The 27,227-nt window shown below is 42.6% G+C and overlaps 1 protein-coding gene across 4 annotated transcripts; it reads right to left on the bottom strand.

The window, feature by feature from the left end:
• Positions 1-505: 505 nt before the first annotated feature.
• Positions 506-27,227, bottom strand: Sp1. Of its 4 annotated transcripts, NM_132351.3 has the most exons (4): positions 26,992-27,227; positions 26,198-26,575; positions 3,555-3,874; positions 506-3,334 (listed from the first exon to the last, which is right to left on the bottom strand). In NM_132351.3, the coding sequence occupies exons 2-4, from the start codon at positions 26,309-26,311 to the stop codon at positions 1,606-1,608; spliced, it is 2,163 nt and encodes a 720-aa protein (NP_572579.3). In that variant the 5' UTR covers positions 26,312-26,575; positions 26,992-27,227; the 3' UTR covers positions 506-1,605. The 4 variants fall into 3 exon arrangements, with proteins under 4 accessions (NP_572579.3, NP_001096927.2, NP_001259388.1 ...); NM_001103457.4 differs by having other exon boundaries at positions 1,077-3,319; positions 26,198-27,227; NM_167200.4 differs by having other exon boundaries at positions 1,077-3,874; positions 27,005-27,227.

The raw sequence follows: 27,227 nt of genomic DNA, 5'->3' as shown, positions 1-27,227 counted from the left end.
GCGCAGCTTAATCCACTTCGAAGTGAAAAGGGGAATGATCGTTGCGATAGAAACAATCTGCACCCACTTGACGGGTGAGAATCTGTTCCGCCGGATTGCGAGGGTGCCTTTTAGCCACGGTAATAAAATTTAAATCACCCACACACATCAGGATATCAGGACATCAGGGCATCCAGGGTCGACCTTTTAGCTCCCCCACATCCTTCCATTCAGATTGAGAGCGTTAAAAGTCGTTAACGACCAGATGAATCCGGTATGAGGAGATTTTGGAGGACAGGAAGTCCAGCAGTTCGGTAGCATCCCCAAAAAATCACCCTCAATCAGATAAACATATTTTACGCTTATTCGCAGATACAAAGATTGATTTACCAAATTGATTCTGCCCATCCATGACCATCCATATTCAGATACTTTCCCAGCCCACCCACATTCGCCCGTGCCCCTTTGTTTTTTTCAACTGACAAATAAATGGAAATCGCAGCGTTTTGTTGTACATTTATTTTGAATGAAATTTAAATAGTTTATTCGTATTTTAAATAATTAATTTACATAGACAAAAAAAGTAATCGAAGATGATAAATTGCTGATGCGGCCCACGTTTCGCAGGACTGGCCAAATCCATTTTGCATCCGTGCTTCATTTTTTATTTTTTTATTTTATTTTATTTTTTTTTTTTGTTTTTGTTGTGTGGTGCTAAGTATCTAAGTATCTGCTCTAAGCCTAGTTCAAATAAAACAACAAAAACAGATTTAGTTAAGGTTTAGCTTGGGCTCTCCGCCGGTTTTTCTTCCATCATTTGTTTTAGTTTTAGTTGGGATCGATTAAAGCACTAGCGTCTAAGATATCCTCGTTTCGATGGGGTTAGCAAAAATAAATGAGGGACATATGCTAATTTACAAGGGCTAGAGTTTAAATTTCCCTCCCCCCCTGCGTTTTCTCCACCATTTTTGTTTTCTCTTTACAATTTTGGTTCGCTCACACTTCATAATTGGACTAGAAATATATTTATGATGTTCCCCCCGTTCAATATCCATATATCAATATTATATCAATATTATTTTTTTTTTTTTTTTTTTGTTTTAGGTGTCTTCGTTTAGAATTGCATAATGGTTCTTATCGCTTGTTTTTATAGGGATTTTGTTTTTGTGGTGCTCGAAGCTTGTCTCTTGGTTAATGTCGTATATAATGCTTAGAACCTATGAAAAAAATTACATATCCATAGAGCTAGTAAAAAAAATACAAAAAAAAAAATATCGCTCTCCTTCATCATTCAGTGTTGATAACTAGATAGTCTAGAAAATGGCTTAGTCTACAAATAGGCTATAAGCAATATATTTATATTTATATTTATATTTTGTAATATTTTACTTTCAGTTTTAGTTTAGTGCTGGGATTAGCGCAATAGACACATAGAGCGGGCGTTTCTTTCTCAAATCTATTTACAGACATCTGCTGGCTATATGTACAACCGCAAGATAGCTTCAAATCAAAATGATATCGATTTTATATAAATTTATTTATATACGTAATACGTGGTACGTAGTATCTATGGTGTGGAACCCTTGCGCTGTTTTAGTTGGTGAACAGGAAGGGTCCCAGCGATCCTCAAACCATCGGTGGCTTTATATCCACGAGGGAGCTGGGATCCAGACCGGGTGAGCCGCCGGTGGCCAGGTGGTGCGCGTGGTGGGCATGGTGGTGCAGGTGATGGGCATGGGGATGCTGCTGCTGGCCAAATTGCTGGTGATGATGCTGCTGCTGTTGCTGGTGGTGTTGCTGCTGCTGCTGCTGATGTTGCTGCTGCTGCTGTTGATGTTGCTGCTGTTGCTGCTGTTGATGCTGCTGCTGCTGCTGTTGCTGCTGTTGCTGCTGATGTTGCTGCTGCTGCTGCTGCTGGTGAAGCATCACCGGCGAACCGCCCGCGGCGACCATCTGGTGCGGCGTGGCCAGGTGCAGACCGCCGCCCAGCAGGCTGCTGGACGTGCCATTGGCGCTGTGCGCGTGCAGCGAGGTCGGGGTGCCGGGATGGCTGCCAGAACCGGATACGGAACCGCTAACGGAACCGCTTGAGCCACCGGAATTGGAATTGGAATTGGAGCTACCCGTACCGGATCCAGCTCCCGCTCCGGTGGTCACCGATCCCGATACCGCTAACGTACCAGCACCATTGCCCGAACTAGAGCCACCCCCGCCGCCACCGGCCCCGCCCGTCTGTGGGCCACTGCCCACGCCGCCCAGCCCGTTGGACTCGCCCGACTGGTTGGCGGCCTCCTCCGAGTCGCTACACGACTCCGAGGAGCCCTTCTTCAGCCCACCATTGTGGCCATTGGCCTGGTGATTGGCCGTGCCATTGTGCGTCTTCACGTGCTTGGCCAAATGGTCGCTGCGCATAAAGCGCTTATTGCACACGGGGCATGCAAAGCGCTTCTCGCCGGTGTGCGTCCTCAAATGCCGTTGCAGCTCGTCGGAGCGTGTGAAACGCTTGCCGCAGAACAGCCAGTTGCACACAAAGGGACGCTCGCCGGTGTGCCACCGCAGGTGAGCCTTCAGATGTGACGTCTTTCCATACACCTTGCCACAGCCAGGTATGTGACACGAATGGATGTTCTTTTTGCGCAGATGAACGCCAGCGGGACCCAGGCGTTCCGCCTCCTGGCAATTCGGGCAATCGCATGTGGCCCGTCCGGCATAACGCCTCTGGGATCTGGGTGATGGTGTCGATGGTGAACCACCCTGGGGGGAGCCACCCGCCGCCGCTGCCGCTGTGGCCGCAGCTGCTGCTGCCGCCGATGGTGAACTGTGAGGCAGGGAGAAGCCACCCATGCCAACGCCCACACCAACGCCAACTCCCTGGCCGGGCAACATGCTCTTGTAGGTGTCCTGCAGCAAATGTTGTCCCGATCCCAACAGCGAATGACTCAATGCGGAGCTATAGTTCTCACTCGCATAATTGGCCATTGTTGAGTGCATGCCCGCACCACCCATATCCAGCCAGGATCCGGCGGCACTGTGCATGTCCCACCAGCCGGAATTCACGCTGGCCGCCTCCTTGTGGGTAACCGCATTGAAGGGCCAATCGTACGGATGACGCGAATAGACACCGCCAAAGGCAGCCGCACCCGCCTCCACTTTACCCAGGAGACCCTGATGCATGTGATGGTTGTCCATGTTCGAGGTGGATGTGTTCGGAAAGTACAAATCACCGCCGTAGGCCGCTGCCACCGCAGATGCCGTCGAGGATGACTGTGATCCAGAGGCGGAGGAGGAGGAGCCGGTGGAGCCCCCGCCCACCGCCGCACAGGAGGAGGCCAGGGGGCGACTGTAAGGATAGATGCTGAAATTACTCGCGAGTCGTATAGGGCCAGCTGCTATGGCTGTCCGCGCACAGCGCTCCAAGGGATCACCCCCCCACAAAAGTGGTCAGGTGGTGGATGGATGTCTAGTAAATGGAATATATTAAACTCTTAACATCCCAAACCACCAGAATCCCCCATCCAACCACCGTTCACTTGGGCAATCCCTGCTGGATCGCTGTGCGCCGCCTGTCTGCTTACCTAGCTGTGATGTTAACCATGGTGCTGGCGCTGGATGAGAGGCTCCTGGAGGACTGTCCTCCGCTTGATCCGCTCGAGCTGGACGAGCTGGCCGCTGAGATGGCGCAGGGCGAGTGCTGGCCGGCGCTACTGCCACCGCCGCCGCCACCACCGCCGGAGGAGCCACTGGATCCGGCTGCCGGCGAATTGGGACTCTTCTTCCACGGATGGAAGCCCTTGCCCACAGCGGCGTCGGCCAGCGGGGGTGGGGATTTGTTGGATAGCTTGTTGCACTGGGCGGCCAGCATGGCCAGCGGAGTTCCTCTCAAGCTGGGATGATCCTGAAAGGATGGAAACGGATTATATTTCAATATCAATAACATGGCAAGTTATCTTCTATTTATGTAGCTTCAAGAATGTAAGCCATCAAAATTTGAATAATAAAACATAGTAAGTATATAAACATATTTTCTATTGATTATATGCATGATTATATATCACGCAAATTCAAACCCACACATTTTGGATATATACATATTTCCCATGGGAATGCTTGCATTTCTTAATTAACTGCCGTTCGCGCGAATTTGCAAATTACTTAAATGCGAATTAGTCGAGCTCAATTTCGCTTCCTGCCCGATTTTGCTCTTTGTTTTTTGCGGCCAACGGTTTCTAATGTCTGTCTGCTGAAAGAGGGCCAAAAGGGCAGGCCGAGAGGGCCAAGAAGCGAACAGCAACCCACAAAATTAATTCGCCACGTAAATCAAAACTGAAATTCCCTTTTAGCGCTGCGAATGAGCCGCGATTTTATGGTCTCTGGCGTTTTTGGGGATACTCTTTTCGGCCGAAAGAGTTGAGACGAATGCAGAACAATCTCTTTAATAAATAACAAAATAATTGACATTTGCAAAAACTTAATTCGATGCATATGCAATGCAAATTGAACAACAAACTTTTTGTAAAGCATATTGTAAAATTTTGTAAGAACCTAAAAGGACTTTAAATAACTTTCAGGAGATACAACCCTATTATAATGGATTTAATAACATTACAACTAAGAGTATTTATACTTATATTTTTCTAGAGTATTACACATTCGGCTATACGGTGTATCTCTTTTCCCACAGACATTTATAATCGAGAGCTGCGTTTTTTGGGAGGAAGTCATTAAAAGTCGGCTCGATTCGGGGGTAGTCCTTGGCCAAAACTAATTTTCAATTCCGCTTTTTGTCTAGCGGCGAATGCGGCACTTGTTTTCTCCTTTTCTCCATTCGAAAATTGCTGCCTGATTGACGAAGGTCGAAGGATTTCTCTAGAGAAGGATTCTCACCCAATCTGTGATCCCAGCGGATTGGATCCTCGTCAAACACATTTCATGCCTGCCAGCTGCTTGAGTTGTTGCTGCTGGAAACAACTTGGCCAAACAACCGAGATGGCAACAATAACAACAACAACATAAAAACAACAGCCAGAATTGTCAACAACAAGTTGAACAACTTTGGCAATACGGTAAAAGTTGTTCAATCAAGCGCACATATATACACTGATCCGAAATTAATCGGCGATCCATCGATTAACTGGGAAATGAGTCTATTTGAATTTCCCCTAGTTGCACTAAGTGCAACTTGTTCTTTAGCCAACACTTGTTTAATATTGGCATTAATAGAAGCAAAACGAGTTAAGTTATGGGAATTATCAGTCATCAGCAGGCAGGATTATATTTAAAAAATAAATTATCATAAATATCTATTACTGTGGAAAATGTAATCAGAATTATTTTTTGGAAAGCACTAGTTCCATATTGCTTTGCGCATTTTTCGCGCTTTTTTCAATCAATAATTTGTTCGAGTGCATTGTGGCCATTGCCCAGTAGTCGTGGCCTCGTCGAGTTGTCCAAAAAAATTAAGTTAATAGTTTACTGACTCGAGTCGGCCGATTTACAGTTGCCTAGTTTCGAGCATTTACCGTTTTCGTTGGCCATTTTCGTGTGGAGGGGGTGGGTGGTATTGTGGTGCTGCTCTGGTGCAGTGGTGCAGTCGTTTTTATGGTGGTTCAGCGGATTGCTTTGGCAACCAGCAATCAGCCGGAGATCGGGATCAGAGAGCCTCCGCGGAAGCTGCTATTTTGGCCAGTAATTGGCCACTCCAGAAATTGAGAGGAAAGGCAACTTTGGGGAATACCCCTTACAACCGCCCACCTAACCATACATACACATACATGTATGTATATACTACACCTACATACATATATATATTGCATTTCCTGACTTTCTGCGGATCTGTTTTTGTGGCACGTTTAAGTCGCTGCCGCTTTTTCAATTGCAAGTCTGCTCATCTCCCGCATCGGACAGGTGCTTTGGCAGCCTAATGACATCACCCATTCGAATCGTGAGGTTCCTGGATCTTCTGGATCTTCTGGATATCTGGCCACCGAACTACTTTGGCCTCTTAGTCGAACAAAATAACAAAAAAAAAATAAAAAGAAAAACAGCGAAGCCAAGCCGAAAAAAGCACACACTTAATTGGAGCAATTTCAACGTCGTGCAACTGCGCGTATGAGTAATGACTGTTGTGCCAGTGTGTGTGTGTGTGTGTGTGTGAGAGTGTGTTGGATAAATTATACAAAATGATATCGGGGCAGGCAAGTCAGTTAGTTAGTTAGTCAGTTGGTCAGCTAGTCAGTCAGCAGAGTCTGGGGCAAATTAAAATGCAACCCGATTTGATTAATCGATTAGACTTTTGATTGAGCATCAAAACAAACGATTGGCTCAGGAGATCATCTGTTGTATAAAACAATTTCACCATAATGCTTTAGCTTTCTTATCATGAAATGTTTTCTGTTAATTGATAATGTTTTTATGTTGCTTCATATTTGCGGAACATAAAATTATAATAACTTCATTAATTGAAAACTTCCTTTTGACTCCTTTTTTCATGATTACCTCGAACGGATTTTACAACTTTCCTTTCTTTTCTTGGCCACCTTAGGAGGTCTTGCAGTTGGCCCAATTAAAACAGTCGAATGTCATTTCCCGAAGGTGAAAACGGAATCGGGAATCTCGGCACCAGAAAGGGAATATCTTCAAAAGGCGCGAGCTAAACAAATTTGGCCAACGCAACAGGTGATGTCCACGGCAGTGGAGAAGGGGAAGAGAGAGGTGTCTTTCATGCCGGTGACCAATTCCCAATTCCCAGTTCCCCGTTCCCAAGTTCTCAGTTTCTCAGGTCGGTTTCGGATACAGATACAGATTCATTCGCCCCCGGTCGAATTCACAGCGGGCGCTATCAGCAAATGGCGCTGCAGGTTCCTCACCTTTTATCTACCTCAGCTCCCGACCCCGATCTACCATCTCTCTTCCACCCGCTATGGCCATCTCCCTTCCGTCGATATCGCCCATCTCTTTCGGCGGCAACAAGTTGCGCACATCAATCGGAGGCGGTGTCATAATTTTCACAGCAGGTGTCGTCGCTAATGATTTACAATGAGCCAGAGAAAAATGGATAGAATCGGAGAATCAGAGAAATTAGAGAGACAGAGAGAGCGGAATTGAAGTTAGAGCGAGATAGAGAGTGATAGAGAGAGGGGAGTGGGGAATGCACTCCGTTGCATCGCCGTGTCGGCAAACAACAATAAAAATGTGAAAAATCTAAATTCGTTGTGGTCGACGTCGCTCTCCGTTTGAAGTCCACTCCAAAGACCAATTCGTTATTCATCGGTTTGCATTGTATGCTGTATATACGAGTGTATGTGTGTGTGTGTGTGTGTGTGTATATATAGGGTCAATTCCTCATGGGTGGGGCGTTGCAGTGGCTAATTTGCCGCTGGGATCGATGGGTTTTCAAACCGAAGAAGGTACGCCGACTGGCGCCAAGTGGCGCCCCCTAGGGTGCCAGAGTGCCAAACAAATTGTTAACTATTGCGATCCGATTCGATTTGGAGTCGGTGGATCAAGGCGGCATTGGCTAGATGTGTCCCCGATCTGCATTCCTAATACCTTATACCTTATTCTCCCATATATGATATGGCTTTAGCTTATCATTTTACTGTGTTTTTTTTTTAACAACTCTGCGTGTTGTAATTATTTTTAAAGTGCTGTTTGTTGATTAGTACCTAAGGCAGGCTAAATATCTATTACAACATGGTTCAATATGGATCCTTACAATGGCAAATGGGACTGCAAAAAGTGGCAGTTAAAACTTAAGAGTCCATCAAAATATGACTATTAAATTTTTGAATATTCCACACTTTTCGAATAACGAGGAGCTCACACAGAGGCGGTAAATGGACTTTCAGTCTTTTTCCAATTATCGCTGCCATTTACATTGCTGATGAGTTTTCTCCGCCATAAAAGAGTGGACTCCTAAAAAAAAAATCAACTATCGAAGCCGACAATTATCGCCATCCATCAACGGGAATCAATCTTAGCTAATCCGTCGGAACGGCTAATCCCCAAACTTTGTGGCACAGTGTGTGAAAGGCAGCCACAAAACACACTCCTCATCAGCGAAAATATTTAACTTCAGCAAAAATGAGAAGCAAAAATAAAAATACAGAAAAAATAACAACTGCAAAACTCCGGCGCCAAAATGCAAATAAAACAAGAAACGCGAGGCAAAAACAAAAAACACATAAAACGGCGCAACGCGAATATAAAAGATACTTTTAAATTGCAGTAGGCCTGCGCCGAAGTGAAGAGGAAGGAGCTACCGAATACGCTGGAGCATCGGCTAAAGAATCGCAAGGAGCAACGATGCAGAAGATACAATTTTCATAGGCAATTAAAAAAAGTTCATTGGTTTTGATTTTATTTTCGACTGCAAAGAACTCACAGCCATTCAGAAGCCACAACGCGCAGAGCTCGAGGCATTCGAATTTTTTTTTTTTTTTAAACCAAAAGGATGGCAGGCCATTCAGAGCAGAGCGGACCAAACCAGACCATGTATCTATATATATATGTACATATACCCAGCAAAACCAGCCGGTACCCTCATCCTTCCATTAGCATGTAAAGTGTAAACTAATGGCTTTGATTCTGATTCTGAAGGAGAGCGAAAGAGTCTTGCAAATTAAAAGCAGCGTGGGAACCGAGTCGCTTCTGTCCCAGAAGTTTATTAAAAAAAAACGCCTGGCCCCCAAGAAGTAGCAACGGTCAACTTTGTCTTCATCGGCTGGGAGAGTTCCTTGGAACTGGTCTTATGATGGTCGGGATGGTCCTTCGGTCCACTGGTCCTCTCACTTGAGGATCTGGACTACGGCTGGACGTGAACGTGGACCTGCACCTAAAACCAAAAGACCCATAAGTAAGCCATACACGAAAACTCATTAACAATGACGCTCCAAAAACGGCGGTGCAGAAGTAGCTGGGTAAAAATTAATGGAGTTTCCAAAGCTCCAGACTTTTTCATCATAATTTTTATTATTATTTTTTCATCCTTCTTCGCCTGTGCGTTTCTGTTTCATCCTTATCTCGGCTGCCTCGTTGCTGTTCTTTTTATTATTTATTATTTTATTATTTTTTTTTTTTTTTGAGAAATTTCAGTAAGAAAAATAAAACCAAAAGTATAAGACGGAAGGTGCTTGCAGGCCTAAGTGATCTATAAATACTCTATGATATTGTGTTCAGAAGAATCCTATAATATGCTTTATTCATGCCAAGTACAGAACAATAACATCGATAACATCACCATTAGCACTTACTTTTAATTAAGCATTTGAACATATAGGGTATGTGTCAGTCTATATGAGCGTTGATTTTCGGTTTGGCCCGATAATTACGAACTGAGAGATTCGTTCGATGGCGAAGTGGAGTCATAACCCAAATTGATGAAGTGCATTAAAGTGTCTTTAATGTGCGGCAATAAGAGAGATGGCGAAAGAGAGGGGAAGGGCACGAGGTGGTGGCGTGAAAGAGACAAAATTAGTGGGATGAAAAGAGAGATAGAGATTGCTTATAAGATTTTAATTTAGGAAATGCTTTAATTCGATGTTTCTCCACTTTGCTGCTCATTTGGCTCTGGTGTTTATTATCAACCCCAAGCCCCCCTGCCAAACCACATTTGTAACCCTTGGCGCTTTCAAGGGCAAACTGTCACGCCTCCCAAAAAAAAAAACCCCACCCCTTTTTCCGCCGCTTCTTAAATATCATGATTAACTGACCGCTCATTAGAGCCACATGACATTGTCGACTAAAGGAGCCCCCCTTTTCGAAACGGGTCACATTTAATGGGCCTCGGATTGCAATTAATTTGAACCCGAACTTCTGGCGAGTGCTTTGGCCTGTTTGGGTGTTTAAGTTCAGGCAGCAGACTTTGTTCCAGTAATTGGGGTTGATTATGTTTTCAATTTCGAAGGATTGCTTGGCAAGTTGGCCAAGAAAGAAAGGGCTAAACAGAAGTGTGTACAATAGAGGCCATAAAAGCAAAAAAGTGTGAATATTTCATACGAAGAAGTTGGAAAATCTCATCAAAAATAAGCGGAAATACTAATCCTTTATATCTGCTGCTTATTGTAGAGCATTTTCTTTTGGTTGGCTATAAAATTCAACTAAATTAGCTTATTAAATTCACTACCGCCATTCCATAGCCTCTTGCCTTGAACCCCTCCGCTGTTTGCATTTTCTCGACATTAACCCACCACATCCTTGACTCCTTCACACATTTCCTCAACCCGAACCGCAGCACTTCCCCTGTTGACGTGTTCAACTCGCATTACACTTAGAGCCTGCTTAAAACTTCATAAAACTCACAACTTTCAGCACATTGAGGGGATTATTTGGTATGGTAGTGCGGAAGGGGGATGCATGGGGGTTACTTCAAACAAAATAAACGCTGACAGGCAACAGCAACAACATTGGCCACAAATTCGCAACGTCATTAGCCGGCAAAAAAAGCAACAATAAAAGATATTTGCCAAAAGCGGTGAGCTCATATTTTTAACCCCCTTTGCACAGAAACAGTGGAGTTTTTTGTTTTTTTTTAGAAGGGGTACTAAATCGGGGTGGAGCTGCCAATTGGATAGCATATTTAGAAACATAAATCCGCGTTTAATCCCCCATTCAATGGCATCATAAAAATGCCGTAATGCATCTAGAATATTTAGCTGAATATGGGTACTTTTTATGTGGTCGTTTAATTGCCGGTGCATTGCTCAGTTCGTGGGTAATTTATGCAATTTATGCGCCGCTTTCATTGCGGCAATTAAATCAAATTAATTGAATTATGTGTGCAGCTTGCTAAGGTGTTGTTCCTGCAGTTGTTGTTTTTTATTTTTTTTTACCATTTTATTGAGAGCCCCCATAAGGTTTGCATGTCTGCCCATGTCTGCGGGCTAATTTGCAAAGAATAAAAAAAAAATGAGCAACATAAAATAACAGAAAAACTTAAAAAAAAACACACACACACACACCACGGAATGAAGACAAAACATTTGCCACAGGCCACAAAAGCAGCAGCACATTTAAGCACCACACAAAAAAAAAAAAACACATTAAAAATGCAAACAAAATTTGTTTCTAAGCCGATTAATCGATCGGTCCTAGCCGAACACAAGATACTCTTGAATTGATTGATTAAAAAACCCATTGGAAAAGTGCATTTTCTTTTGCTGAAATGCAAAATGTAATAACAATATATATCAAGCCATCGCTGATAGCTTGTCACCACTTAATCGCAAACAAACGCATTTAATTTTATCACTATGATCACATAGCCACATCATGTGAAATCAGTGATCACCGCAATCAAACTGACAAATTAGTAAGCCCAGCTTTTTCTGCTCCCAAGTTATGGCATCTGATATCTAATGATCAATCTCGTAGGGTAATCGCTTAAATCAAATAAAATTACCAACTATTAGACTAATCGTTGTCAGCTATAACTATCGCCGATCTATGGCATCAATCAGCCGGTGAGCTATATATACTATATATATCCATATGGATCATGGCTGACAGCAAAGTGGATGGACCAGGGGGTTCAAGGTACCAAAAAAAAAAAAATAATAAAAACCAAAGCAAAAAACTAAAAAGAAAAGATCGCTAAAAGATACGAAAATTACAATTTTTGAAACTTTTCAGTTGAAAGCTTAATTTTAACAAATATTTACACGAACAGATAGAATCTTCAGCTCATTTTGTTTATAGTATGAACAAATTTAAACGTCGCCGCAAGCTGTCGATGTTCATGTCGATGGTCAGGCATTGGCGATCATCATCACGATGATGATGTTGTACCCACCAGGGGACTGGTTGGTTGGTTAGTCGGTTAGTTCGATTTATCGATGGATGGTTGGATGGATGGATGGATAGTTGGATGGTTGGATGAATGGCTGGTTGGATGGTTAAGCAGCCCCAGAGCGAGTTGGTCGAGAGTCAAGTCGTTGCGATCACAAGTCGGTATCGATTCACTCACTCACTTAGTCATCCACCGATCGTTTGTATCTGTATCTGTATCTGTGCGAAGTATCTGTGTGTAGGCGTGTGCAGCTGTGTGTCTTCATTAGCATAATGAGTTTGATTGAAAGCCAACTTGATATTGATATTGATATTTATGGCGAGACAATTGATTCAGCCTGTCTCCCTCGCTTCGGAATATATTACATAACTTTTTTGTATTGTCATTTGAAGTTTGTATTATTATTCTTACAATATTAAAACTTTATTTTCTGACTTTTCTGGCAAGATCAGTGAGTAGACAATAGACATTTTTGCGATGACTGTACTTTCATATCCTCGACTTCCTCTCACTCGCACTCGCAAGAGAGACAGAGACAAATACCTTAGAGGGGTGGATTAAAAGAGATGGGTTGATGGACTAAGTGCCGCTAAATGCTCGAAATGGCGCAGTAGGAGACGAAGGTCAAAGGGCAAGGCCGCCAGTGAATGAACGAAAGACAGAGAGAGGGAGAGAGGAGCGAAAGGGAGGGAGAAAAAGAGGAGGCAACTGCCAAATGGCGGTGATGGATGGGCCACAAAAAAAAATTGGAAAGAGGGGATGCTAATGGGAAAAGGGACCGACCGACTGACACGGATTCTCGACCCCATGGCGCGAACATCGAAATGTGCAATTTTTGTAACAAATTAGCGGTCTACGGGATACAGGGAGAGAGAGAGAGAGAGAGAGGTTGATCCTGTGATCCTGCCAGCGATTATCGCCGCAGGATGTCACAAGGAAAGAGCGAGCGAGCGAAAGAGATGGACAGAGAGAGAGAGAGAGAGTGAGATGGAGAGAGGGAGCGCTAGAGAGCTGACTGAAATCCAGCAGTTGATCCTGTAAATCCTTTAATGCCAGCACAGAGCGCCTGATTTAAGGCAAAAGAAAACACAACACACAACACTTATGCCAAATACAGGACTCTCCTTCTCCGTCTCGTTTCGATCGAAACAAAGGACATTTGCTCTAAATCTGCGCTCTAATGTGAAAGTTCTTGTAAAAACAAGACACGGCGATCTGCATTGTCCTTTCGCAGCACTTGACCACACAAAACAATGCCAGACAAAAGCTGATTGTCTCCGGGCCAACAATATTTCCACTTGATTCCGAAACTATGCCAAGAATATAATACTTGCATACTTGTAGTAGTAGGCCTAAAACAACACGAACCCAAAAAAAAAAAAGAAAATACTAGATAAGTCCTTCGAGCGTTTTTCACTCGAAATTTTCGCGCATTTTCTGTGTGCAGACACACTTAAAAGCTAGTTTCCTGCCACGCCCCCTACGTCTATGCAGTGGATACCCCCCCCCCCCCTCCCCTTTTGACAGAGCTCCCCACACCCATGCGTTATCATTAAAACCACGCGAAAAGTGTTCTAATTGCAAAACTTTTGCCATGCTATGTTGCTGCCGCTGGTTTTCTGCGCCGCGTGTTTGTGGTAATTGCAAATTGCAGTGGCATGCAGTTGCAGACCCCACCCCCCTCCCTCCCCACAGAAAACCCCATTGAAAAACTTTATGGTGGGTGATAGGAGGTGGAGAGGGGGGTCCATACATATATGATGGTGCACACAACCTGACCAAATAGTCAGGTAGGACTTGGCCAACAACTCTCTGGAACAGGCGGCGACTTTTAATTAAAAGTGACGAGTGTTTAATAAGTGATGGTCTACACCAAAAACCACACTTCTTTGCTATTCTATACTATGCAAATGGATAGAAGTACCCTGGTCTAGATACTCAAATCGATTTCTGTGTTACTGAATGATTGAGAAACTAAATAAGTATATGAAATTATTTTTTCCGTTGCATTTTGTATAGTTAATTCACTTAAAAAAGAAGCAAGAGCAAAAAACTTAATGTACCTTTGTCATGTGGAAAGCCATTTGGTCAAGCCTCCAGTTGACGTGACTCGTTTAATGGTTGTACAATGTGCAATCAGATTTGTTTTACAGCTCCAATTCCCACTATATATATATATATATATATATATATATATATATGTATATTTATATACTATAGCTAAATAGGGGCGATCGGGCGATATTTAAGTGGGACAGGCGATGCCATTATCTGCGTCTGTTCTGCTCAGTTTAGCCAAGCAAATAAGCTGGCGAAAAATGAGCAGCTAAATAACAATGGCTAAATAAATAGACAAAAATGCGGTTCGTGTCAATGGCAAATAAATCTATTAGTAACTATACTGCACATCCGCCTATATAGATAGATATCCCCCTATCGTAACGCCATTGTGGCCATTGTTGTGCTGCTAAAGTGCGACAATTTGTGTTAAACAAAAGACTTGGACAGCCAACAGAGGCGAAATCCACAAGAACAAGGAGTCGATTGGTTGTGGATGTGAATATGGGTCCGGATGGGTTGAATTCGAATGGTTGGAGGGTCCAACTCCTACGGAATGTGTTTATAATTGGTTATGCAAATCAATTTGTTGTTGCTGCCGCCGCCTACCCAAAATGTTTGATAAATTGCAAGACACATCCCATAAAATCGCTCTCAGTCGTTCGCTTTAACTTGGGTGATGACATTTAAATACCCTATCGATTCGATTGAACTTTAAAAAGAAATTCATTCATTTCATACAAAATGAGTGATAAATAATAATAATTTATAGCTGATATAAATGCCTGGATTTGGATAACTTGCAGGGTATACGCCATTCGCTTTACCGCCACTTCTTCATCGCCGCTTGTTTGCAGCTCATTTAAATTAGCTAAATAAGAGCGAATGGGGCCTGGTTTGGACTGGCCCCCTCCTGACCATCCTCCAGGCCAACCTTCTCCATATCCATGCCCATACCCATACCCATACCCATATCCATATGGCCGCATCCGCTATCCCGCTGTGAAGAGGGCTTGTCCAGCTGTCTGGGCAGCAGCTCCAAAATGCTGCCGGTTTTTGTATTCGACCCAAGTAGCCGTTCGTTCCCCCTGATTTTATATTTATTTATTCTCGCAGCCGGGCTCTTTTGCATATTCATTTCGAATGGCACTCGAAGGAGTCGAAGATGGCCGGAGATCGCAGATCTGAATGCTAAAAACTGAAAACTGTATGCTGAATACTGAAAATACTGTAGACGGGAGACAGAAGACAGAAGACCGGTAGCCAATTGCTTTGGCAGTTAAGGTTGCACCAATTCGTTTAATAATAAATAATGAAAATGCCCATGTCCGTAGCTGGCAATTTGACTTATTGATTTCTTTATTCGGCGGCAGTTTATTTTTTGTATTTTAGTTTTGTATTTTTTTTCTTTTTTTTTATCTCCGCCTTCAGTTGACAGTGGTGGACATTGAAATGCGACGCGATACGTCCAAGACGAAGATTACCAAAAACGCCATGGGGCTGACTTTGATTAATGATGGCTAGTCTCGAACTAGTGATTCCCCCCCGCGATCCGCCACTCCATTCTCCATCGATTAGTGTCTTTATAAATTTTAATTTCATAATCTGGCGAGCTGAAGATGTAACCAGCTTTGCGGACTAGCATTGAACATATGTGTATATTCTTTTTGATAAATTGATTTGACTAGCGGGCATTCTGTATGGTTTTAGTCTTAACCCCTAGCTACTAAGTGTAAACTAGACATTTGTGGGGGAAAAGGTGTTAAGCTTCTGCTGCGGCCAGAGAGAAAATTATAAAAATCATCCGCATAATCAATCAAAACGCCCAAAGTTATTTAAATAATGTTTACAAACATTTGGCATTCTCTCCTAGGCATTTTAGTTTATTTCGTTTTTTTTTTCTAGTCGCATAAAAAATGAGGATCGGCGACTTGGCAACGATTTTTTTTCCCCTTTGGTGTTTATGGCTTTTTATAGTGGCTGCTAAACAAGAAAATTATGATTATTATTTAATGACTCAATAAATCAGAAATCGTGTTGTGACTCTGATTTTGAATCGGATTCTGGCTAATGGCCATTGCCATTGTTATTGTTATTGTTTTTACTGCCGCCTGGTTTTATTGGGCATTAAATGGCTAATTAACAAAACGCAACAAACACCCAGAGATCGTATCGCAGAGCTTATTATATTATTAGGAAATGATAGCACTACATGTAGCAAAGTATATGCATTATGGCGCATTTTTTGGTGGCCTTTATGAGCAGTTAACAAGTCGCCGTCCCCCATGGAAATCCATAGACATATATAACACGATCGACTCTCTTGAAAGGTTTTCCTCAAACGATTTCCCCCGATTTTTACCCCGCTTTCGCTTCATTTCGTTTCGTTTCGTTTTTCAGGCGCAAAGTAGAAAATTACAACCTGCACACACGCTAATGTTAACCGGGCGAAGGTAACCCCGAAAATTACCCACAATTTTCAGCCAGACAAACGGAGTCTGGCGTTTGACTTGCTGGCCCTCGGGGCCATTTTCTCAGTTCGGCTTTCCCCTCAGACATTTTCCCACTTTTCCCTCAATCCATCCATCCATCCATCCATCCATTGCCGGTCTGACGAATGTGGGAAAAACTCTCTGCAGCGTCGACTGGATTTTGAGTTTTCAATTTGATGTTGATAAACGCTTTCGATGGCCGAGCGTAACCGAGACTTGGCTCAAAATTCATTTAACTAATTGCATTTGTTGGACAAGCGACTGCATCCACACAAATTTGTCAAGTTAACAGGGCACAGTGGGCAAATGACTAACAAAAACTGGGGGAAAATAAAACTAATTACTAAAACAATACTTTCTATCGGATGGCGAAGTTACCAAAGTACTGCCAAAGCACATCAATGAAGGTTATCACTTTTAAGGGGGTTTAAGTTTAAATAAGTAAATTGCGATTCTAGTTAAATATGATGCTTTTAGCATTGTTTTGATTGGCCAAGCCAATTGTGGGCTTTTCCATCCACTTGCAACCAATGTTGCTGCGGCAGCTTCTAGTTGCTGTTGCTGCTGATTCTTTTGCTGCTGTCAAGGCAACTTGACAAACAACCCAGATGGTCAAAGGTGAGCCTGGTGATTTTCATCAATGGAAAACCATGCTGCCAGCATTTTGCCATTGAGAAAATTGTGTGCACTGGAATTTAATTCATTGCATACAAATTGCTGCTGCCGTTGATGTTGCAGTGGCAATTGCTGCCGCTGTTGCTGCTGCTGAATTTTCTTTGAGTTTTGCTGCTGCTCCTGCTGCTGTTGCTATTTGCATGCAACTTATTTGTCAAGCGGCAACAATTTTCGCGTACACATTTCAATTGGGAAATTGTTGTGTGGCAGTTCCGCAATAAAAATAAAATCGAAGCGAAAAAATGTAAAAATAAATACTTGAACTGCATCCGAGTTGCAGTAGGCGTTGCACAATTTTCGTTGCGTTTCAATTGCATTTCGGGGCTTTTGCATTTTGCATTTGCTTTGCTTTGGCTCGCTTTGCATATTTTGTCGCCATGTTCAGATAGTTTTTGGCACGCCAGCGCAACAAGAACGCCCACTTTTGGATGACGCAAAATAAAAAAAAAAAAATGGTAAAATAAGAAAATAAAAATACAAATAAAATTAAATAAAATAAAATGGGTGGGCTGGCGAGGGGAACGAGGGGGGGTGTTGGGTAAAAAATGCCTTTAAAAATGAAATTGAAACTGAAACGAGTTTGCAACGTGGCCAAACGTCTTTGGCTCAGCTTCGTGCCGTGGCAAATCAATCAATTTGTGGCATATTTTTACAGCCCGTGTTGCTGTTGCTGTTGCATTTGTTGTTGTTGTTGTTGTTGTCGGTGGGGATAATCGTTGCGCTTCATCAAGCCACAAACATGAAACATGAACATCATCAACGCCATTTCAACGCGCGCCTCGGCGCAAAGTTATAAACCCAATTTCGGACTCCGGACTCCAGAGACTGAAGCGAAACTTGCAACTTGCAACCCGCAAACCGCGATGTTGCACAAGGACAAGATGGCATAAAAAAAGCATATAAAATGCTTAAGTACACGCTCGCCTGGTGGTAATCACAGCAGATACATCTTAAGCAGGCAGCGCAGCGGCCACAAAAAGCAGCACAAGCAACAGCAACTCATGTTGCATGTTGCTGGCGGGCCTAACAACAGCAACATTGTTTCCCCGGAATATGTGTGTGTGTGTCGCGCGCTTTTAAGCACGAAGCGCTTGCAGCGCTTAAGCATAATGTTGCTGCGCTACACTCAGACAAAAATATGTGCCTCGAATATGTTTCAGAATCATCAAGTTATTTCATAAATTTCAAATAGTTTAAATAAGTTTATCGGTGGCTTGCATACAAATTTGAATAGCATTATAATTAAAAATCACTTGCAACTTAACAAAATCATTTGGTAATTTTTCGAGTGTCGAAATTATTGCAGATTTTCTTGCGGCTTCAGCGTTGATAATGCGCGCAGTTTGACCTTATGACTAGAAGACCCCCAAAACAGTTTGACTTTGAGCAGCTGCAGCAACAGCAAGAGCAACACTTGTTGTAACTTGCATAGGTGCACACAATACGGGCAAGGTAAATATTGAAAAATACAAAGAAAAGAAAAGAACTTGGAAAGGCTTTTCCCTCACACCCCTTGATTGCTAATTGCCGCAGTGGAGAACAGTGGTATAAAATCGGAATGAAGCATTTGCCAATTGCATGGCAACTTACACGCAACACCAACAGCAGCAACAGAAGTGGCAGCAACATCTCCGCACGGCGGCAACATGCGACTTTTACTAGCTATGAATAATGAGACGGTATGCGCAAATGCGGCAGCCGAAAAGTGTTTTGCATGCATTTGTCAATTTAGCATGCCATCAAACATCCTTTCAATTCCTTTTGACAACAGCCGACTGATGTCATGGCCCGTGATTTTGATGCGCCAGATTGCCAAGCAGCCAAAAAGTGGGAGGAGTCGTCTCATCCGAGTTCCCCCTAGTGAAAAAGGCCACCTCACTTGTCAACGCGACTGACTAACGAGTGCATCATTAAACGATTTTAACGACTTCATTTAATGTTTAACACAATATTTACAGCTGGGCCTCTGTGCGGCTGAGATTTTCCATTTGGGAAGTGCTGACAGAAAGACACCAAAGAGTGGGAGCTATCAAAGGAAAGATCAGGGGGCGCAAACACTTTTGACTTTCATATGATATACCCAATTTAACAGCATTCTTCAGGGATTAAATGAAGTTATTTAGGTGTTGAAATATTATCGTAATGTCAGCTGATAATTGACTTAAGGACACAAACTCTGCATAACGGACAGTTACGGACAAGCGAGAATAAATCCTAAAGGATCTGGTTGAATTCAATTGAAAGTCTGAGTCTGAGTTGCTAACCCAAACACTTACCCTCCTCGTAAATCACCACCTACAACATAAATCAGGCGAAAGCGGAAAAATGAGCTGAGTTTTAGTGGGCTGCCTTTGACATTCGATGACATATTCGCTTGGCGAGTGTAAAAACTAACGGCAATTAAACATGCCAAGGAGTTGAAGCGTTTTACGGCTCGGCGCTCGTTTCCTGTCATTCGAAGGGCCCCCCAACATATCCCAACCAAAAAAAAACAAGACAAGACAAGAAAATATCCCAAACATCCGAACTTGGGATGTCAGTCAGGCACACTTCAGCACTTGCAAGAAATATGACCACATAAAAAGTTGTGAAATGCACAGCAAACACAGAGGATTTTTGTCTTCTTTTATTTTTCGTTATGAGGAATGGGTAGGATAAATCCTCTATGGCATTTCAGTCCTAAGCCGCCTAAGCAAATAAACCAAAAACCGAGGCGCTTGAGCAGGCCAAAGCACTAAATAGCCGTAACGAAAACAAACTGCATACCAGATACTCGTACATATATAGGATATATGTGGCATACATCATCGTCATCATCATCACCATCATCATCGTCGTCGTTGGCCACACATTGTTGTGCCTTGTTAAGTTGCCCCTGAGCCGAAAATCTCCTGACAAATCTGAGCGCTCTGCGCCTTTCTTTCACCATAATTCCGTGTGTGTCGGAATTATCTCCGCTTTGGTCTCCTTTCATTGTCCTCGTTCTTTTCTCCTGCCTTTTTTTCCCCCGTTTTTGTTGAGAAATTAGCAAAAATCTTTGTTATGCAGAATGCATAGTCGTAGGGGAATTAGACTAAGTGATACTCAGCTGGATGTGTAAGGTGAATAAGTCAAAAAGGTCCTAGACAACATACATGTGAAGTAACAAGATGGAGATTGATATGGGTAGATATGGGTAGCAAATATAGATGTAGGCAATGTCGCTAAGGAAATTAGTTTCGAAAGAAAACTAATCTCCACAAACTCTATTGTAGAACATTTGTAGTTGTAAAATCAAGCGATGATGCATATGCTAATATATTCGGTGTTTATGGAATATTTTTCACATATTTCAAGAGTCACCAGTGTGATGAACATTTCATAAATCCCTCTACCATTTGGCTAACCGAAATGAAATCTTTTATGCATTTTAGACACGCATCCCTTCATCTTATATGGCTGCCTCTTCAGCCGCTCCCTTAACCCTTTGCAGCCCCGATTTCTGTATCGATTCCAGGCCAAAAATAAGGAAACGCAAAAACCAAAAAAAAACAAAAAAAAAAAAAGCCAAAATAGCAAGGGACGAGAGCGAGAAATATCTGCGAATGCGAACTGCGCCCGAACCTTTTCGGTATGATTATCACAATTATCTGTAATTCAGACCATAAATCATTTCATTCTGCAAGCGCACAAAACTTTTAAACGTAACCCAATCTTGTGGCTCGGCTCAGCCGCCGTTGCTCGTTGCTGTTTTTTTTCCGTTCTTTTATTTTTTTTATCAAGTTATACAAGGCTTTATAAAAAATACATATAAATAAATAATGTCTTGCCCCGACTCCGGGGTCCCGTATAAGGCCAGTTTTGCGAGCCTCGACTCCGGAGTCGGCCATCGCCGTCACCAAGTTGGAAAATACTTGGGTACGAGCAGAAATTTACAACACGATCAAACAATTCGATGCTGTTTTCGAGGCGAGGCGAGGCTGCATCGATTGATTGCTTAAGGAGGGTAGCTGCCAGGGGCAAGGGGGTGAAGAAAGGCGGCGATATGGCTATACCCGCTATACTATACTATGGTGTAGTAAGTTTCTGGCGGCGATCGATGTGTAGACGACGTGATCGGGTCCCAAACTTGTTGCCTGGTGTGCCGGGCATTAAAATTGATTAACTCATGAACTTGCATTCAAATCAACGCTGCTCGAAACGCTTTGACTTCGTGTCAACAAAATTTATAACAAGTTATTGTCGGCGTCCTGTATGCCAATCGAGTCGATTTTGCACTTGCCCAGCGAAAAGCAGATGAAAATTGAGCTCTACGATTATACCAAAAATGTCCAAAGTTTATAAGCACAAACTGTATAATCAGAGTTTTAGAAAGAAAATCATCATAACCTTTGGAAAAAAAAAACTCTAGCTCTCCTAGCAAATGCAAAAGATTCAACTTTTCGTAATGAAATAAAAGTGATTATCATACAAGTGATGCTCATTAATGGACAGTACTTCGTTTGATTACAAAAAAAGTGCAGAACTGGTTGAAGTTAAACCATTATGATAAATGTGAATCTAACCGAGGGTTGTAGTGGGCGTATCCCTACCGAAAGTTCCTACCGATTGTCAGCGGTTGTCACCTGCAGTGTATTCGATGTCAGTTCAAATTAGTAGTGAATAATAGAACAGAGACACCACGACGAGGGTGCCATTGGAGCCGCATTTCAACTGGGAATTTTCAGAGAGTAAGGTGTAAAGCGAACACAACGCACAGACAGACACACACACACACACACACACACACCCTCCTCCCCCGCCGCCGCACAACTCATTAGAAGCGCATTCAGACCATTCAGCATTGAGTGATTGCTGTTGTTGCTGGCGCTGTTGCAGGTAATTGCCGGGCCATCTAATATGCACTTGGCCCGGTAGTCAGTCATACTGTCAGCCAGTCAGTCAGTCACTCAGTCCATCAGTCCATCAGTCCACCAGTTCAGTTCAGTTCAGTTCAGCTTAGCTCAGTCCAGTCCAGTCAATCACTCCGCGGGCCCCCTGGGTATTCAAATTCATATTCATATTCATTAGAAACGAAACGAACTGAACCGAACCCATTGGAATGCAAGAGAAAGGGGTAATATTCGCGTTTAGCCATTTTATATCTATACATAATATATATCCATATATATATATAAATTCAATTAGTATTAGCATTTTTTAAACATTTCTAGAGAGCGGCAAATTAGCATAAATTCTATTTGGCATTTAAATTGTTTATTACACTGGCGTTGGGCATATGAAAAGGGGGAGCGGTACTTGACTGGCAGTTAACACGTGTTGTAATCTCAATTATCCAGCCTGAACCCTGAGGGGCGTATAAAGTTTACTCTAGAAGGGTTACCCATCGGTGCAATATGTTTTTAAAAGCGTTTCAAAATGGCAGTCGAGAATTCTGTCACCTGACACTCGATGCCATTCAAATGCATATTGATGTGTTTATTGAATTATTTGTCAATCAATCGCTGATCTAAAATTTCGGTCAGGGTCTGTTCCAGTTTTTCTCATTTTGGCATGCAAATTTCGAGCTTGTCGCTGCAAGCGTTGCGTATACGCAGCGTGTTCTCACCGCAGTTTTTTTCTTTATAGCCATGTTATAAACTGCAAGTCAGAATATCAGATATACGCATATGCATTTTTGGTGCGTGGTCTGTGTAATTGAAAATGAAAAAAAGAAAAAAAAAAATGATAAAAGTCGGGGTGAAAAGGAAAAACCGAAATTGAAAAAGGCTTTTCAAGCGGCACTTTTGAAGCGGCAGCGACCTTGTGCCGCTTGCACACCCCCTCCCTGGCGTTTCCTTTCTGGATTCCCCAACGTTTTTGCAGCATCATGCCAACTAATTTTCCAAATGACGCAAGTTAATTGCGACGGGCACAGCCTTTGTCAAAGGTGAAAAATGCCCAGACTAGAAAAGAGGGGAAAAGAATGAAATGGCCACAATGTAGCAAAGGGGCAGACACAAAAGCCAAGGCGCATTCATTAAGCCAAATCATATTAAGTAAATATGTCGAGCAGCCAGAAGGAGGTGTAAGTGCACTGGCAAAATAATCATGCTTGTAAGTACATTTTAAGAATATCTCTGATCTCGCAATCATATCGCCTAAGGAAGAAATGATTTGCTAGCAAGAAGTTCCTTTAAAAACCTCCTTAAAGAAGTAAAAGAAAATGATCCGAAATTTATGAAAATAGTAACCCTCGGCTAAATGGCAATGCTTAGCCAATCTGCTTTATACAACTGCTTTGCTAGTTTTTCCTCGGGTCATAGGGTCAGTGAAATTTCTCCGGGTGTACGATCTATGGGGCGCCTGTCACGGCTACCGCTGGCCACTCCCTACCTTTCAAGATCTCTGGCGCCTTCTTAACGGAGTGGAGAAAGATGCCGGAGAACCACAAACAAATTAGTCAATGACGCGGCGATCTTCTCCACAGTGTATTTTCATTAATATTTTATTGCTTAATTCCTTTTGTTATGCTGATTATGCCGACGCAGAGCTCACACTGAACAAATGAGGCTGCTGTTCATGGGAAAACGGCGCGGATCGTTGCATGATTTTCAATAATTTAACAGCGGCTTTCAATATAGGTATAGTCTGGTATAGTATAGTCTGGTATAATCCCTTCAGCGGAGCTGAGCTGAGCTTTTCTGTGATCTGCTAGCCACACGGCTGTCTCTTTTTTTTCCCGGCACAAATGTTAATTTCAGTTTGTCTCGGTAATTTATCATCTTTCCTCTGCGCCTGCTGTTCATTTTTTTCATTGCCCCTCTGATATTTCTCTCCTATGATGTCTTTAAACGCTTTTAATTAAAACCAATGCGCATGTGTAACTTTCTTAAGCAGACCCCAAAGACGTAGTCAGTTTTTTTTTTTTTTATAAATATATATATATATATATTTATATGGTTTTTTTTTTGCTTTTTGGTCTAGTCGCAGCCGTCGCTTTGAACTTGGCCGACAGGCGCGTTTGTTAAATGATTGATGTGGTATTAATTTTAATAAACGTTTCTCGTTCCTCGCTGCTCCATCAATATGCAGATCCGTTGGAGAACGAGAACGAGACCGAAAGACCAAGAGACCAGGCCAGTTTATAGCAGCCAGCTCGTTTCGTTCTGCGGTTCTTGGCAAATACATTTTTTTTTTTATGGGCACACGCAATTGCGTGGCGTCTGCACTTTGGTTCGACAAAAAAAAAAAAGGTGAAAAAATCGGAGAAAAATGAACGTTGGAAAGGAGGGAGGGGGGAGGGGCAGGTGGTGGCCAGGGGCAGCAGATTGAAAGTGCCTCAATCACATTGCGTCCATTTGGCGTTGCTGACTCTATTAAAAGTGTCATGCGATTCGGGCTAATCCTTCAGAACAGAGATAGTATATCTAAAGTACAATCAACCCTAATTTATTTATTTAATTATTCGTTTGGCTAAACTTTTAAAGTATACACTTTAGAACACACTATATTCTTCTTTAAATACTTTACAAACCCTGATTCTGATTTTAATGACTTCTAGCATTGACATCAAAGTTTTCATTTGGGGAATTTAACAAATTATTTTTAGCCAACTGATCTAGCCGCTGACCTTTTGCTGTGAATTACAGGGTTTTGAACCAATATCATATGATGTGGGCCAGCACGATGGACTTGCATAATCAGCTAACTGAAATTCGAATTGAAATCGAGAGCAAAAGCCCGGAGGAGCCGTACAAAAACGATCATTAGCGGAAATCTGTCTTAGTTTTTCGGTCCAGATCAAAGGCCGGACGAGATTGATGAGCGAATTTTGGATCGGGGCCAAAAGATCATTATGAACGGCTGCCTGATGCGTTTTAGCCTTTAAGTGTTTGCTTCCGCTGTGCGATAAGCGATACGAGTCGAAAAGTCAGCGTGGAAATACGATCTCTACAGATTTGCCAAAACCCCAAATGAAACAAAAAAAAAAAACAACAAAAAAAGATTTTAAGTAGACCCAGGAATGATTCCATCGTTAGCTTCACACCTCAAGTGAGCCTGAATAATTGATTTTGAGAGCGAGAAACGAGAAACGGCAAACGGCGCCTACCTGGTACCTCAGTATCTCAGCCTATCAATAGTATCTGTATCTGCAGCTATGTATCTGCGGCGCATACCGTGAAATCCGTTGGCACACAGAAAACAGTGAAAAAATCCGGGGCTGAACAAGCCGCGTCCAATCGATTTGTATCCCGTTCCCCGGCATTAGATACTACCAAACAATCCCGATGAGTTCCAATCATCATCGCCTCACAAAAGGAATCCAGCTGAGCGGCTGACAAAAGGTGTGCGCTACTGTGAATTCCTCGGATGCGAAATCGTATCCGTAACTGAATACAAATCGAAATCCGCGGCGTCTGTTGTCATTGTTTGTTTATGGCTGTTTATTGTCAATGCTAATGCCGTGTAAGTGGCTGATTTGTCCGATTACTGTACGTATGTACATATATTTTATAAGCGACAATTGGTAAGGATTTGGCAGCCGCAACTGTGAGATACAGAAATACTTGCCGTAAAGTAACTTCTTGACTTCTCTGCGCGAATGATTTATGTCGAAGTGCACGAGTGTCTGCGGGAGGCATTCATCAAATCATGACTAAGTCAGCAAATGCCTGCCAGTCACTTGTGCGCAGTGAGCCCACATATGTATCTATGAGATACTTTCGGGCTAAACTCTGCAGCGATAACTATGAAATGTTTAGCGAAGCGAATAGTGGGTGTAATAAATTGCTCTTAGTACATTGGCATTTTTCGTTTTTGGGTGCAAAAAACACTAGTTTTTCTAGAACAGTTGATTAAGACCCAATTATGCTTGTAATTCTGTATATTACAAATATTAACTTTCTGACATGACAATTGTATCTAAAGTAATGGTCACCATAATTGGCATAATTTTATAATTTCTTATACAGATTGATACATTTGTATCTCTACACCCTGTAATTGTATCTGTATAATAGAATCTACTACTTTTGGGCTATGCTGTCGATAGTTTTCTATTCGATGGATGGCAATTGTGTGTAAAGTGACGGTAAGTGTGCATAATTGAGGCCCAGTGTTAAAAGAAAGATACACTTCGATAAGAACGCTCTGACCAAATCGTATCTGTAGTGACCTATCTTGCAGATACATATCTCGAGGTGCGGTTTTGGTATCTTCGGATTTGGGATTTGAGATTTCGGCTTACCGGATTAACTTGTGGCTTCTGCAAGTGTGTGGCGATATTGCTGATGTTCATGCCCATGGCCGGAATCTGGGATCCGTAGAGCTGACCGGCGGTCGGTGTCATGTCCGTTAACATGGTTGCTGTGGATGTTCCTGCTGCGTCTCCTGCTGCTGCTGATGTTGCTGCTGCTGCAGTGGCAGTGGCAGTTGTCGTTGCTGCTGCGGCTGCTGCTGCTGCTGCTGATGTCAATTTGAGGCGCACAATGATGCTGTCTGTTTTGCTTCTGCTTTGTTTTGCGGCCACTTGGGTTTAGGGTTCGATTTTCTATTCTTTTCTTCTTGCTCAACTCAACTACTTTTTTCTTTGTTGCGACTATTGTTGCAGGCCAGGCTCACTGATCTTGGAGAGTAAGGGAAAAAAGATGTAAAGGACATGGACAAATGGATTGGCAAGCACAGCACAGCACAGCACAGCACAGCACAAGCACACACGCACTCAGAAAAAAAGCAAAGTGGGCTAAATCGCTTGAGAGCAGATTATGGCCCAGCTAATAGCCCAGATATGTATAATCCGTATCTGTATCTGTATCTTTTCTCGAGTCCGTCGGCGTTGCACTTTTCTTCACTCGGCCGTCGGCTGATGTTTGCTGCTGAGAGTTGCAATGTTTGACTGCTCTTATTGTCACTGGGATTTTGTGCCTATATATGGGCTTAATTTTTTTTTTATTTTTTTTATTCTTTATAGACTTCTTTTCTAAGGAACACAGGCAAAAAAAAAATGAAATATAAGCGATGGAAATTAAAGGAAACTCGAACCAAAAATGCACACAGTTGTTTTGTTTAGCTTGGCTGCTTGTTGGCTTGTTTATGTTTGTTTGTTTGCTTGTTGGTTTATTGTTTATTTATTTGCTTGTTTGTTTTTATGTTTATTTGTTTATTTATTTGTTTGTTTGGTGACAGGAGGCGCCTGCCAACGAAAAAAAAGTGTCGCTGCTGTATCCGCGCCAAAAGTAACGCCGTCGTCGCTGATCGTTCAAAGGCTTGCAACTGTT

This window comes from Drosophila melanogaster, chromosome X (assembly GCF_000001215.4).
Source record: "Drosophila melanogaster chromosome X".
NCBI lineage: Eukaryota > Metazoa > Arthropoda > Insecta > Diptera > Drosophilidae > Drosophila > Drosophila melanogaster.
This window is presented reverse-complemented; position numbering and strand designations above follow the sequence as displayed.